The 13,645-nt window shown below is 36.9% G+C and overlaps 1 protein-coding gene across 1 annotated transcript; it reads right to left on the bottom strand.

The window, feature by feature from the left end:
* Positions 1-3,596: 3,596 nt before the first annotated feature.
* LOC118754913 lies at positions 3,597-9,759 on the bottom strand. Its single transcript, XM_036489782.1, is given in 7 exon segments — positions 3,597-4,042; positions 4,044-4,704; positions 4,759-5,036; positions 5,153-5,413; positions 8,673-9,139; positions 9,203-9,462; positions 9,749-9,759. Coding segments are annotated over 7 exon segments (2,214 nt in total). The 3' UTR covers positions 3,597-3,766.
* Between the last annotated feature and the right edge of the window lie 3,886 nt (positions 9,760-13,645).

Here is a 13,645-nt window from a genome sequence, read left to right as displayed (position 1 = left end):
ATCCATATGTAAACATGTATGTTGTAAGCCAGTGGTGCACAGCGTTGGCAGAGCTCCCAATACAACCCTGCAGGGAAACCGCGGACTGGTGAATAAAATTTCTAGTTCCGTACTAGATCTTTATCGCCAAAAACGAACCAGTCCGATAGTAAGTAGATCCCCACCAGTTCAAAATCAGCGAAATGTGGGACTCTTAAAAACACTTTTTTATTTCTCTTTTTTCATAAGAAATCTATATCTAAAGTGACGAATTTAGAACTGGTTCGGAATTATAGAAAAACGGACGCAGAACGAACTAGATCTTATCTGTCGAATTTAGAACTAGTTCGAAACTATCGAAAAGTAATGCAGCGGGGGCTTGTTTAATTTACATAGATATGTGTTTGGCGGCTTTTTCGATCAAATGCACTTTTATTCTGCACTTCGCAGATGCTATTTCATAGTTTGGTAATACAAAACAAAACTTTGTGTTCACATATTAACATCTTGGAACCGTCTGGAATCTAACCAATAACAGCGAGCACCTCTGCAAAGTCAGCTACAGCCAAAGGTATGTAAACGTACATTTTTTACAATCATTCAAACAAATTTTATTTGAAATAGAAAAAAAGTTTCTTTGAAAATAATGTAAAATCGCCCACGGAAGAACAGAAAAGATGGAAAAATCATGATACTTTTTTCTTTCGTCTGGCGATTTTAAAACTGGTTCGGAACTATAGAATTTAGAACTAGTTCGGAACTATCGAAAAAGGGATGCAGCGGGGGCAATTGACACTTCCTAGGACATCGCCATGTTAAATTCGCCAGTTGTTTGTATGCAAAAGAGATTTATCTCGAACCAGTGCAGGGTCTAAACGTACTACAGGCGCACCAGCTCAGAATTAGAGATTTTCCCCACAGGGAAGCGCAATATTTTTGTATCTGTACGTGTGTATTCAGCAAAACAGCTCGCGCATGCGATGCTTACAGCATGAAGTACAAACGCAAACTAACCGGCTGCTAGCGGCGCATAAGTTCGGGCGGGTCGCAAAAACGACTCCCCTGCAGACCGCAAAAACGACTCCCCTGCAGACCGCAAAACGATATACCAGCGAACTGCAAAACGATGCTCAAAATTTATACCAGCCCCTCTATTCTAACAGAGTCCCAAAACTTAGCTCATAACTGTTGTGATTTCAAGTGCGCCGAGAAATGTGTCACAAAAAAATTCGATTTTGAGTGCTAGAAAAATACACAAAAATTTAAAAAATTGAATTGAAGCGGCATATTTTTTGAGCGGCAAGCTTTGAGGCGCGGTAGAAATCACAGCAGTGATGACCTAAAGTTTGTGACTTTGATTAAATCGTTTTTTAATCCCGCGATGCTGTTAAACGAAAAAGGTTCATTCATAATGAATAAAACTTCCGAATTAAGCATTCTACCAGAAAGTGCAGCTATACTAAAACAGCTAATCGAATAGGCAGCTAAACAGAATGTGCCGTAGTAGAATAATTTTAATTTAGAAATTTGATCGTTACCTTAATCCACCTAATATTAATAATGGAACAAGATTTGTAGTACAAGTGATTATCAATATATATTAGTTAAAGCACGATAAAGCTTAAAGTATGGCTCATAAGGATGCCTTAATGTAAACAAAGAAAATAGTTTGTCTCCTTTAAATTATACTGAACTGAATATTTATATTACTGTTTTTTATTTTGATTTGTTTACCCCGAACGACGTCGGGTGCTCTGCTAGTTTATACTATTTGTAAAAACACAGTTTACTGGCAGAGGAAAAAAGAACATTGATTATTCCAAAAATACAATTAAACCAAGGCACATTGAACAGGTTGTATCAGCATAGCAACTGATTTGATTTTTTTTTTCAAATTATTTGTTCTCGGAAATGTCTATTTTTAATTTCTTCTCACAAAAATTCGAAATTGTTAAAATCTATTTGCATGTGAAACCTTTTTCCATACAAAACCAGCGATGGAATAACAGCTTTTGGAACGCTCGCCCAACTCAGCAGCACAACCGCTGATTACTGGGCCTGGCACAGGGTGGATCAATGCTTCGAGAAGCAAAACAATTTACTAAAAAAGCGAGTTGCAACAATTTTCATTTTTTCAATTTAAATTTTTATCTTTTTTGTATTTCACATGGCACGCTTTGATGTAGAAGAAAAAAATCAGAGCAGTTTTTGACACTTTCGATACCAGAAGCAACAACAAAATACAGGCAAACCAAACCTGTTTGATAGGCCTTGAATTAAAAAAAATGTGATATAGTTCATATGAAGAAAGTAATATTCACAAAATATTTTTACTTATGAAAAGTCTAACAAAATATAGGGACAGCATCGTCTTTAATAATGCTCGCCATATTGAACATAGCGCTTTTGTATGAATTTTATCTGCATGCTTCTTAATATGTTAAAACCGTTGCTGGAAAACCTTAAAATGTTTGCATGGGATGATGTCGCAATAAACAGATGAAGTAATAAAACGGCCTTGTCGCTTTATTTGCTGACATTCGGCTGCCTTATAGTCACATTTTATAGGCAAGTTTTCAAATAGGGCAGTGGCACCTGGTAACTTCCACATGGGTGGGATGCATGCAATAACACCATACTCAATAATTCCCATTACTTGGACATTAAAAAGTAGTTTCAGAAGTGAATTAGTGTTATTTTATAATTTTTTTTTTCTAAACGGTTATAATGCCGCAGTACATAATTGCAAAAGGTGGGGAGAAGGGCGTGGGACGCGAGCGCGACCTCGAACTCAGCGCAGCGTGGCACGGGGCGGCACGCGAACGCGGACCGCTGCGACGCTGGGCACTTTCAAAATTGCATACTTACAAATCCGTCCTTTTAACTTGTTCATGTACTACTTTTTGTCAAATGGAACTGGGTGACTACCTATAAGCACCATTTTGCTTTATTACTCAATTGTTAAGTTTAAAAGTTGGTCTTATTGCTCAACGAGAAATGAAATAAAGCAAATATGTGTTATTTCACATTCAATTGGTAAATGACACAAATTTGCGTTATTGCCGTTTGTGTTATTTCACTCCCCCTAATTTAGCGTATTGAATTTTAACCGATTCATTTGGGGTATTCACAGCGGTATCGTATTGTTGTAAGTTGTAAAGTTTAAAAGCCAAAATAAATGTTTAGAGGACTTGAAACCACAACGAACTTTTTTTGTAGCACTGTGAAAATTCATAATATGACTTTTGAAACCCCCTTGATATATTTTTAGTTGTTTAAAGTTTACGACGTACAACAATACGACACTTACGACACCGTTGTGAATACTCCAATTATGAATCAATAATTAATTTTCGCTTAATTATCACCGTCAACTTCGTGTATAAGAACTTGCGACGTTACCCCGAGGGTACTGCGCTGTCGGCGTCACTCAGGCCTGCTTACAATGTAGTTTACTGAAGTGTGAAAAACAAAACATATAATACATGCGCCGGGTAATAAATTTGGGTTTCGTCCGGACTTGTACTTTTTTTACTTTAACGTCAATTTGAATTTTGTTAACCACTACGCAATCTTATACATCTTTCAGTCAAAAACTAGGTGTGTTATATGGCGTAACAGTGTTTTATTTTTTTGAATACGTAGTGTCATTACACCTAAAAAAGCTGTTAACATGCTCATGCTATGTATGTACGTAATCGAAAAATATATGTGCATATGGAATAGTATATACTATACATATGTATGTATACATATTTCTACGTAGTATACTTGGCATAGCTTTAATTTATGGCAAGTACCCTAATGTATCTTCCAAAGAGGCATTCAAAGCTGGATAATTATTGTGAACACTTTCGTCCATCTCCAGTTCAATCTGCTTAGCCTTTCCTTTAGAAAGAGTACTTTTTAATGATTCTGGATTTGCATTTCCTTTCTTTGTTCTCAATTTTCCCAATATATCGTCAGCACTACGGCATTTTTGCGATGAGCTTGATGATAAGTTCCAAGCACTGTGATCGTTGTGACGACGATCAATGCTTAAGGAATCGCGTTTTTTTTTCGCAATGGGAATATATTTTTGTATCCTCGCTTGGTTTAGGATTCAAAAACGGTTGTGGACACATGCTCTTAATATCAGTAGTTTGGCTAAGTTTTACATCAGCAAAAATAGCAGCTGCCTCTACGCTCTTTTTAACACTTAAAGCTTCGTGTGGCTGAACAGATTTGCCATTGCCATTGATCGTAAAGAGTTCATAGTCCAGAGCTAGTTTTTCTGCAGCTGTTCGGCCAGAAGTGCTATCTTGGTGTGCTTTAGAAGGATTTATTTCTCCAGACCCAGATCTTGTTGTTCGATTCTCCCGCGGGCAATAGCATTTGCTGGTGCTAACGCAACTATCCGTGTCGCACCAAGAGCTGTCGGACTGTGAGATGGCTGCGTCAGCACCAGGCAAATCACTCGGTCCCCCTTGTTCCACCATAGAACAATAGCATTTTTCATTTGAATTACACGAGATTAACGAATATCGGTTATTGTCTATACCGGAATGGCAAGATGTATTATGCCTATCGACGTTAGTTAAATGCTTTGAAAGAGTCGCGTTGGAATCTTTTTTCCGACAGAGCCTGTTGTTGATGTGATCTGTTCTAAGACTGCAGTAACATCTGTCAGCTGAAGTACACGTACATGATTCTGAGTCATAGCTGCACTCGGAACAAGAGACGTAGCTGCAATTGCAATTATTGTAATCTGACAAGTAACTTGTAGTACCTGCTACGTACCCGCTGCTGCTGTTTCTATTTAAGCCACGGAGGGTGTTGTCGTTGCGTACCACCGACACGTCCGATCCACTAGTTGCTACCCGTGTCTGCTGCTGTTCGTTTGGGTGCTGGGTAACGGATGGCTGATTTGTGGTGGTCTCACTAATGTAACGATTTTTGTATCCGACTTTTTTATCTATGTGAAGTTTAATTGGCTTCCCACGGCAAGATGTAAACTGTCCCAAATGAAAAACCTTTTTAAGGTTTTTTGTACCGAAAACTGCAGTTTTCGACTTTTTCTAAAATGTAGAACAAAGACAATGTACATACGTAATTTCTGTAATTATATGATTACCATTATGCGCACTTATTACTAAATATAATTTCAATTTATTTGAAAGCACTATCTAATCACCTGCGGAATCGAAGAACTATTTTGTCGCCTCAACTTTTTTTTCCTTTGTCGACGCATAATATTCTTTGATCTGTGGAAGAGCTCGTCTTTAGTAAGAGTGACCGCTAACTTGAGAAGAAATTCCTTGTAAATTGGTTTAAGGTCGTTAAATGACATTCCATCGGCGTCAATTATGGCATTAAGAATCTCGTCCAATGAATTAAGGTTTTCATGTAATCGAAATTCGTTAAAGAGTTCGCTGAACCCGAGTGGTGAACTAGAAATAAAATGCAAACAGTTGGGATTTTGAGGAATTGATAAGACATATTACACCACAAAAAGAACGATATAAAAGGGAAAATATTAGCAGTTCTTAGAAATAAATACATTTATTTCTCCCAGAATTTTCAGTACAATACTGGGCTGTGTATTTGGAATAGCACAATATGTTCATATCTGTGGGTGAAGGTCGCGTTTGTTGCACGGTATAATCTCTTCCATAAGTCAGCCCGAATAATATACTTGATAGTACCCTCTTATAATTATACAGCCTCAGCAGGCTATTATTTGTCAATGCTATTCGTATATGGAACACTATCCCTGCCTCCATATGAAGTGGACTAAATAAAAGAAACTTGAACAACACCATCTTTACGTAAGTATTTTCGTTGAATCAAAATTTACCTATACATATAGCTCATTTACCTCAACAGTGTCACAACTCAAAAAAAGCAAATATCAAGAAAAACGGCTTTAAAGTTTTGAATTTACATATCGTCACCTGAGTGAAAGACCGACCTATCTCGGCAGCCAGTTCGAAAACGCCCTATCACAAAAAAAAATGTCAAGAACGCCCTACTCCAGAATTTGATTGAAGAACGCCCTATTTCAGAATTTTATTGAAAAACACTCTATCTCAGAATTTGGTTGAAGAAAGCCCTATTGCCTAGTTGAAAATACATAGAAAATGTGCCGAGATAGGACTTTTTTGAATCGGCAGCTGAGATAGGGCGTTCTTCAACCAAATTCTAAGAAAGGACGTTTTTCAATCAAATTCTGAAATAGGGCGTTCTTGAAAAGTTTTATGAGTTTTCTCAGGTGTCGATATATTCCCAAAGTAAAAATTAACACATATTTTGTTCTGGTGAGAAAGGGGTAATCGATATAGCTATGAAATTTTTACACAACATAGAAGACGACGTAGCGGTAATTCTGCATACTCAACCCAAAATTTATATTTTTTGGATTATGACACTATTGAAGTAAATGAGCGATATGTATATTTGTACATATGTACATATATAACTTAAATTTTTTTCCTAATTAATTTTTGAACGTCAATTTGTTTAACCTTCGCTGTGTCGTATGAGTTGTTCTGTGCTCAAATGTACATATGTATAGTTAAGTAACCTGTAACTTATTCTTTATACCCGAGCGCACTTGTGCACAGGGTATTATAACTTTGTTCACATAACGGTTGTTTGTAACAGCCAAAACGAATTGAGATAGATATAGACAAATGTATACATAAATTATCAGAATGAAAAGAGAAGTCGATTAAGACATGTCTGTCTGTCTGTCCGTCTGTCCGTGTATACGATAACTATTTGGTATATAGATTGCTCTTTATCCAAGATTTATACTGAAAATGGGCGAAATCGGACTGTAACCGCGCTCCCTTCTAATACAACGATGTTTTCGAAAAATGCAAAAACTATGTTTAAGCTCCTACCGATTTGGATGTGGTGCAGGGTGCACCGAACAATCAAATAAATCAAAGATTTGTTGCTTTAATATATGTTCTTATGTATAATACTGATAAGTTCCGATTTATTCTCGTTTCAATATGGGTATACAACGTTGTAAATATGTAAAGGGAAATTCAATGTAGGTAATTGCCTTAGTGACTGAATTTGCAGTTAAGCAAATGATTATGGTGGCGGTCGCGAGTATACTGACTTTAGGCTGGCGCGGTCGGGTCGCCCCGCACCGTCGCTTACATGTACGAAAACCAAAACGACTCGTCACCTTAACCCGGTATTTCCCAGAACTTTTTTTGTCTTATATTTTGCTGAAAAGATGTAGACTTATGTATTTCGACCTCCTGAGCACGAATATGAAGTCCATTTTTCGGTACATTGTTCCACTTTTCCGGAAAATGCGAAAAACTAGCGTTACCATATGGTAACCCTGGGTCGCCTAGGGTACAAGTTTTTTCTTCAAGATAAAATGATTTTTTGACATGTTTTTTTTAATTCACAAGAATTGGCTGTTTTAAAACATGTTTATTAAGTAAGAAAAATATACATATATTTATGATAATACAAAAAGAACTGAAATAAATCACGGTTTGGTATGGTAATTGGCAAAACACTTTAAACAAAGTCCTACGTTGCATTTTATACATGCTGTCCGTACGTTAACTTTGCATCGTTCACCGGCACAATGCCTACGATTGGATGGACCTACAAAATGCCCAGTCTGATCATAACGTAGAGTGTATTCAACTCGACCTGGTTGTTGTGCATATCTGTGGGAGGGCATCGGACCACTTGATTTGGCTTTTGTACCGTAATGTTTACAGTAGTATACTGCCAGTTGTCGTCGAAATTCTAGTTGAGTCAGTGACGGCTGCGCTTTCCGATGAAGCTGCCAAGCATTTTGAACACAAGCATCTATCAGCCAGGTAAAAATGCTAGACCACCACTTTTTTCCTCTGTATGCGATACGGTATTGGGCCAAATTTTGGTCGAATCAGTCTACTCCGCACATATATTTGTTGTATTCCGTGATCGCACAAGGGCGGGATACATTTATTTTGGCTCCACTTGCCTTCGAATAACGCTGTGCCATTGATTTCGGATTTTCACCAAAGCTGGTAGATAACATGCAGACAACATTATTATCTTTTCATTTCACCAATCGAATTCCAGTGCTTCTCATCGCAATTGATTCCGAGTAGCCTCTTTCCATTGACTTGAAGTTTTTTTTATGCACCTGTGGACAGCTTGCTGGAATACGATTTTCGCGGATTGTTCCCGTAGCATTATATCCGCATAAGATACGCTAACAAAGGATAACTGGTAAACAGATTATCAAAGTAAAACGAAAGTGGCAGCGATTTCAATCTATCAGGAAAATCATCGATCATATTGATCAAAGGGGCGGCGCATTTTCCAAACTTGGCTTCATACTCAACATTCGAACGAGGATTCTTTCCCTGGTAAATTTCGAAGTTCACCAAGTAGCCTGATGGAGTGCAAAGAGACCACACTTTGTAGCCAAATCATAACGGCTTCCCTTTTATGAATTACTTACATCCATGTCTACCAAAATAAGATATCATACTTTCATCGAAAGAAAGATTTTGTTCGGCATGAAAATGTTTAATCATTTTTGCTTTCAAGTGATCAGTAAGGGGCCTCAATTTCCACATTTTGTCGGCATTTACACCGGTTTTAGAAGAAGCCTTGGAATTGTCTTCGAAGTGAAGACTTTGCAAAATATCTTGAAATCGATTCCGACGCATGGTATCACTTACAAGGTTGTTGCGAATGTCTTCATCCTGACTCCACAAATTTCTGTAACTGGCGTGATAATTGTAGCCAGTAATGATCAATATGCCGATAAACGCTCGAAGCTCACTGACTGTTATATTAGGGTTTGGTCCATTCTGTTCGATCGCATATACTGCACTTTGTTCGCAAATGTGTCCCAATAATGTGTCATCAAAAAATTTTTCAAATTGTTGGTGTGGTAGTAAATTACGACAATCTTCGTAATTTGCAACTGGAAAAATGGGAATAAGAGATGGCGAATCATTCTTTACCCATTCAAATGTTGCTTCCTTATTCCCTGGTGGCAATGCAACATTTGAAGGTTTTGGCCGCACTTTACGTAACCGCCTTCTGTCTGGTGATGTTGCACGATTGGATGTTGTCGGTTGCTCCTCCATTCCTTGATATGTGTCTTCTACCACAATAACGGGCAAATCTTTTATATTTGGAGCTGAAGAATTCAGGACTTAAAAAATTAAAATGATTGGTAAACTAATATTGTTTTCAAACATGCCTCCAATTTCATCTTCTTCATCAAAATTTTGTAAATGTCGTCCACTAGTCATTACAACTTCACAGCCGCCTTTTAGCTGAGCCGGGCAAACATTATCTGGGATGCCCCCACATTCGTCTTCAGCGTCATCTTCGCCCGATATGTTTCCATCTACAGGAGGTTCGATGTAAATGGCAGTTGGTATATCTGTTAGTTGATTTTGGTCTTCTGCTTCATCGAGCTCTTGAATGTAATCAAGCATTTGTTGCAACGATAAACCACTGAAACAGTAAAATTTATAAAATACCAAGAAAATATATAAATGAATATATTAGATAAATTTACAAACCAGCTCAGAAAATCACATGAAATGCGAAAAAACATGTACCCTAGGCGACCCACGATTACCATATGGCAACGACTTGAGTAAAATGTAAAAAAATTATACAAAAACACTTTTTTTGTACAAAAATAAATTCGCATTTCATAGTTTATTTCCTTAGCTGCCGACTAGTGTAATTATTAATAAAATTTCTTGAAAACGTATTGCTATATGCATATACTTACCGACGTGCCATATCGGAAAACGGGAATTATTAACTTTTTTTTTGTCACCTCAATTTGACATGCGTTAGCTTCGCTAATTGAACTCAGAATAACAGAAACTTTATTTTTTGGTAAGCAACAAATATTTTGCATTAGATAACGTTTTTCTCTTGTAGTTTTGTTATGTCGTTTTGGATTTATTCGTGTTAAAGTAACGGCATATTTTGCATTACCATATGGTAATCGTGGGTTATTTCGGGTTAACGTACGATATTACGTACAAAGTTGCAATATTAAGTAGTATTAAGTTAGAGGTAATGGCAAACCTCCGAGTGTATTTCTGTCATGAAAAGCAGCTTTTCATAAAAATACAATCATCGTTCGGAGTCGGCGTAACACTGTAGGACCCTCGGCTTTGTGTGACAACATCAAGGCGCACGCCACAAATCGGAGAAACTCGGCCAAACACTAATATATGTGTAAGCGCCAATTTATTATTATTATTATTAAGTTAGATATTACACTTTAAAATTGAATTTATGAAAGTTTTAGTTTTCCAACAATAAAAAATATCGTTTAGAAATTTATTAAATTTGAACCCATGTTCTCAACATGTCGGCCCGCCAGTGCCGGAAAAACATGCAGCAGTTGTTGTGGATTTTCCAGTTACAGGTACGCTTAGCTAAATAAGTCGCTGATGCACCGAACAAATTGCATGCTCTGGTTGTGTGGGCCGTGGCAAGGTAGTAGTTAGGCTGTCTTGTTTGGTCATCAGGAGGCCTGACCCGAGATCCCTGGTAAAAGAGGAGGGGAGACACACGACTGGAATTGCGAAACATCTTAGTTAGCCTGTGAAAGAGAGTCGTAAAATTAATTAGTTGGGAAACATAAGTGAAGTAAATTGAACTAAATGTGCGTTTGAGAGAGCTATTGCGTTAAGTGAAGGGTAAATAGCTTGTGATTCACTAAATTTTTAGTTACTGAGATATTCCTATTAACATTCTGCTGTTGGCGTGCCTTTAGAGTGGAGCATGTGACCTCAACTTTGGGATGTGCGAAAGTGAGACTGGTCCTCAATTAGCCGGTTGACGATGACTTTTCCTGCGAATGTGGCTTGTGATGATAATGACCACCGATGTACGGAATCAAAGCGGTCATCTGAGTCGGGCTGCATCGAAGTTGACGCTGTGATTACTGCGGGGAATCGCAAGGCTTCGGGGTTGAAGCACAAGTAAATTCATGAGAGTCCTTAACGGGCTGCGAACTGGCACTGCTGAAGAGGAGATTGATTCAGTTGAATGAGGTGACAACCGAGAAATCTCGCCGGATTCAACAACGCTTCGTCTTGTACCGTCCTCGAGATAGGTGACAGGCGTAGAATTTGGTTGCTGCTGATAGAGTAGTCTTTATTACATAACCATGATTTGGGGTAAGAGAGTAGTGCTGGCAATGGCTTCAACGTCTGCGGAGTTGAGAGTTGAATTTATGCTTCCGTCAAGTAACTGACTATTCCGAGTTTTTATTGGCGGTAGTCCCTTCCGGGCCGGAAATAAAAAATAAATGATAAATTTTGGGGCAGATATAGGGTGGGAGTAATTTTATTTTAGAGCATCAGAGGATTCTATGCCTTTATTGTATTTTGGGGTAGAGCTTCGAGCAAATCTTATATTTCGTGAAGCATGTTTCATACATTTGATTTGCGGAGTAACTAGATTCAGTAAAGTGCGGGCTCGGGAGAAGTCTAAAGAAGTCCATGATACTTTCCCAATTTGTATCCAAAAGGTCCAATTTTACCTTTAACAGCGACGCTGAGAGTTTCGCTGTTGAGCGTGAAGACCATCTTTGGCAAAATAAATCCAATATGTGGCATTCAAACATAAAATCTTTATAGAGTGCACTTAAGGATAGAGTTTGTGGGCGATTTTCCATTATAAGAATATATAATTATTGTGAGATAGAAAGGATGGAGTACGGTAAAAAATGTCGAAATTAATTATTTATGTTAATGCGTGCTTGTTTATTTATTTTATCCCACTGTGCTATTTTACTTTTCTTGTTACACTGTACCGCCTTTGTTTGTACAGCGCAATAGGGAAAGAGTTGGGGATTGGGTATATATGTACGTGTACGTATGTATTTAAGTAAGCGTTAGTATATACATATATGTAAAAATCAAACTTGAAAGGGATGAAGGAAATTCGTTCCGAAATAAATCATATATGTATATGGCTAGCAAACTAGGAGAAAGACAGATCGAAAAGGTGCAACTTTACTTTTATTAGGGTGGGACGTATTTTAATTTGGTTGCGAAATCAAGTCGACGACACGAAATAGCAATGTATTTGTACATATATTTAAATGTATTTATCATTCATACTTACACAAGTGATAATATAAAGGCGGAGTGGATCCTTTTTAGGCACGGTGCACGGTTTGCTGAACGAGGTGAGATTAGTATTGCAGGTATTTTTTGCAATAAGCATGGCCGTTTCACAGGAGGAAGCATCTTCCTCAATTTTTTAGTCGAATTAATTAAAAAAAACCCATTCTTATAGAACTTTACAGAAAAAAATTACTGTAGAACAAGCATGACTAGTTTGGCATGGAGAATTTTAGCGTCCACGACAACAAGTAACATCCGAGCTGTATCTTTTTTATTACCTGAAAACTTGGATAAAAAAGAGCCTAATACCATTAAAAAAATAAAATTGCAGTATTGTAGATTTGCAAATTTTATATTTAAAAATTTAATATTGCATGTTTTGAAACAGTAAGTTTTACATAGCTAGCTTTTTTTAGCTTTTCGCGTTCTCTGCTCTAAGAAGATTGGTTTGCTTCTTCTTTGCGACCTCTTCCACTAGGCACCGAAACTACCACGTTTTCTTGCAGTTTTCTAAGTTCATACGAAGAGGAGACATTTGAAAGTGTATAAATAAGTATTATAGCGACTTTTGCAAGAGTAGTTTACATTTCATGCTATTTTTTTCACAATATAGACAAATTTTTCACTCTGCTGTTAGTGGACATGAAACCCACCAAAAACTAAAAATCTAAAAAAAAATTACATAGCGCACTTTGCAAGTGGACAACTCAATTGTTGAATATGCTATCTTATTTGTACCTTCTTTTTATACAATTAAGGAGCGGCTGAATGGTATAACGATGTTAGCGGTACATAATGATATGCCGATTACAATACAAGAAGTAATTGAAAAAATGTGTGTTAAGACTTGTACGTAAATAAATGTAAACAGATACGCGTAAATATATAAATATGCAGATATATTCAACGTGTAAAAACTGAAGTGTATACTAACGAAACTTCTACAAAACAAAACTGGACTACACACTTATTAATTAAAATGGTGTAGTAATTTAATTTTTTTAATTTAAATAAATTTCCCAGGGAACAACCGAGTAGACAAAAAATATGTAACGGTAAAAATGGCACATACATACATATATGAAAGAATGACCACAGGCGACGCACTATAGGCAAAACACGAGTTTTTTTTCAAAATCGTGTATCTTCGCTTAGAAAAGAGACAATGGAATACAGCATTTAACCCTTTAATGCAGGGTATGTCATATATGAAACGCTTTTTAACCCTTTCAAGGCAGAGGAAAAAGGTTACCAATATGCTTTTGCACGTGCTTTTTCTCATGTTGATGTAGATATTAATCGTAGAATTTTTTTTCATAGTAAAATAATAATAAAAAAAAATAAATAAAATAAAAATAAAATATTAAAAATAAATCAAAAATAAAAATAAATAAAAAGTACGTTGAAAACATATTGAGAACCATTTTGCCTCTGCCTTGAAAGGGTTAAAAAGCGTTTCATATATGACAGACTCTGCATTAAAGGGTTAAATGCTGCACTTTCGTAAAGATATCGACCAGTATAACCATTTTTTT

The sequence above is a fragment of the Rhagoletis pomonella genome, unplaced genomic scaffold (assembly GCF_013731165.1).
Source record: "Rhagoletis pomonella isolate Grant_MI unplaced genomic scaffold, Rhpom_1.0 Rhpom_scaffold_04911, whole genome shotgun sequence".
NCBI lineage: Eukaryota > Metazoa > Arthropoda > Insecta > Diptera > Tephritidae > Rhagoletis > Rhagoletis pomonella.
Note: the sequence above shows the minus strand (reverse complement) of the source record. Positions and strands in the feature narration are given on the sequence as shown.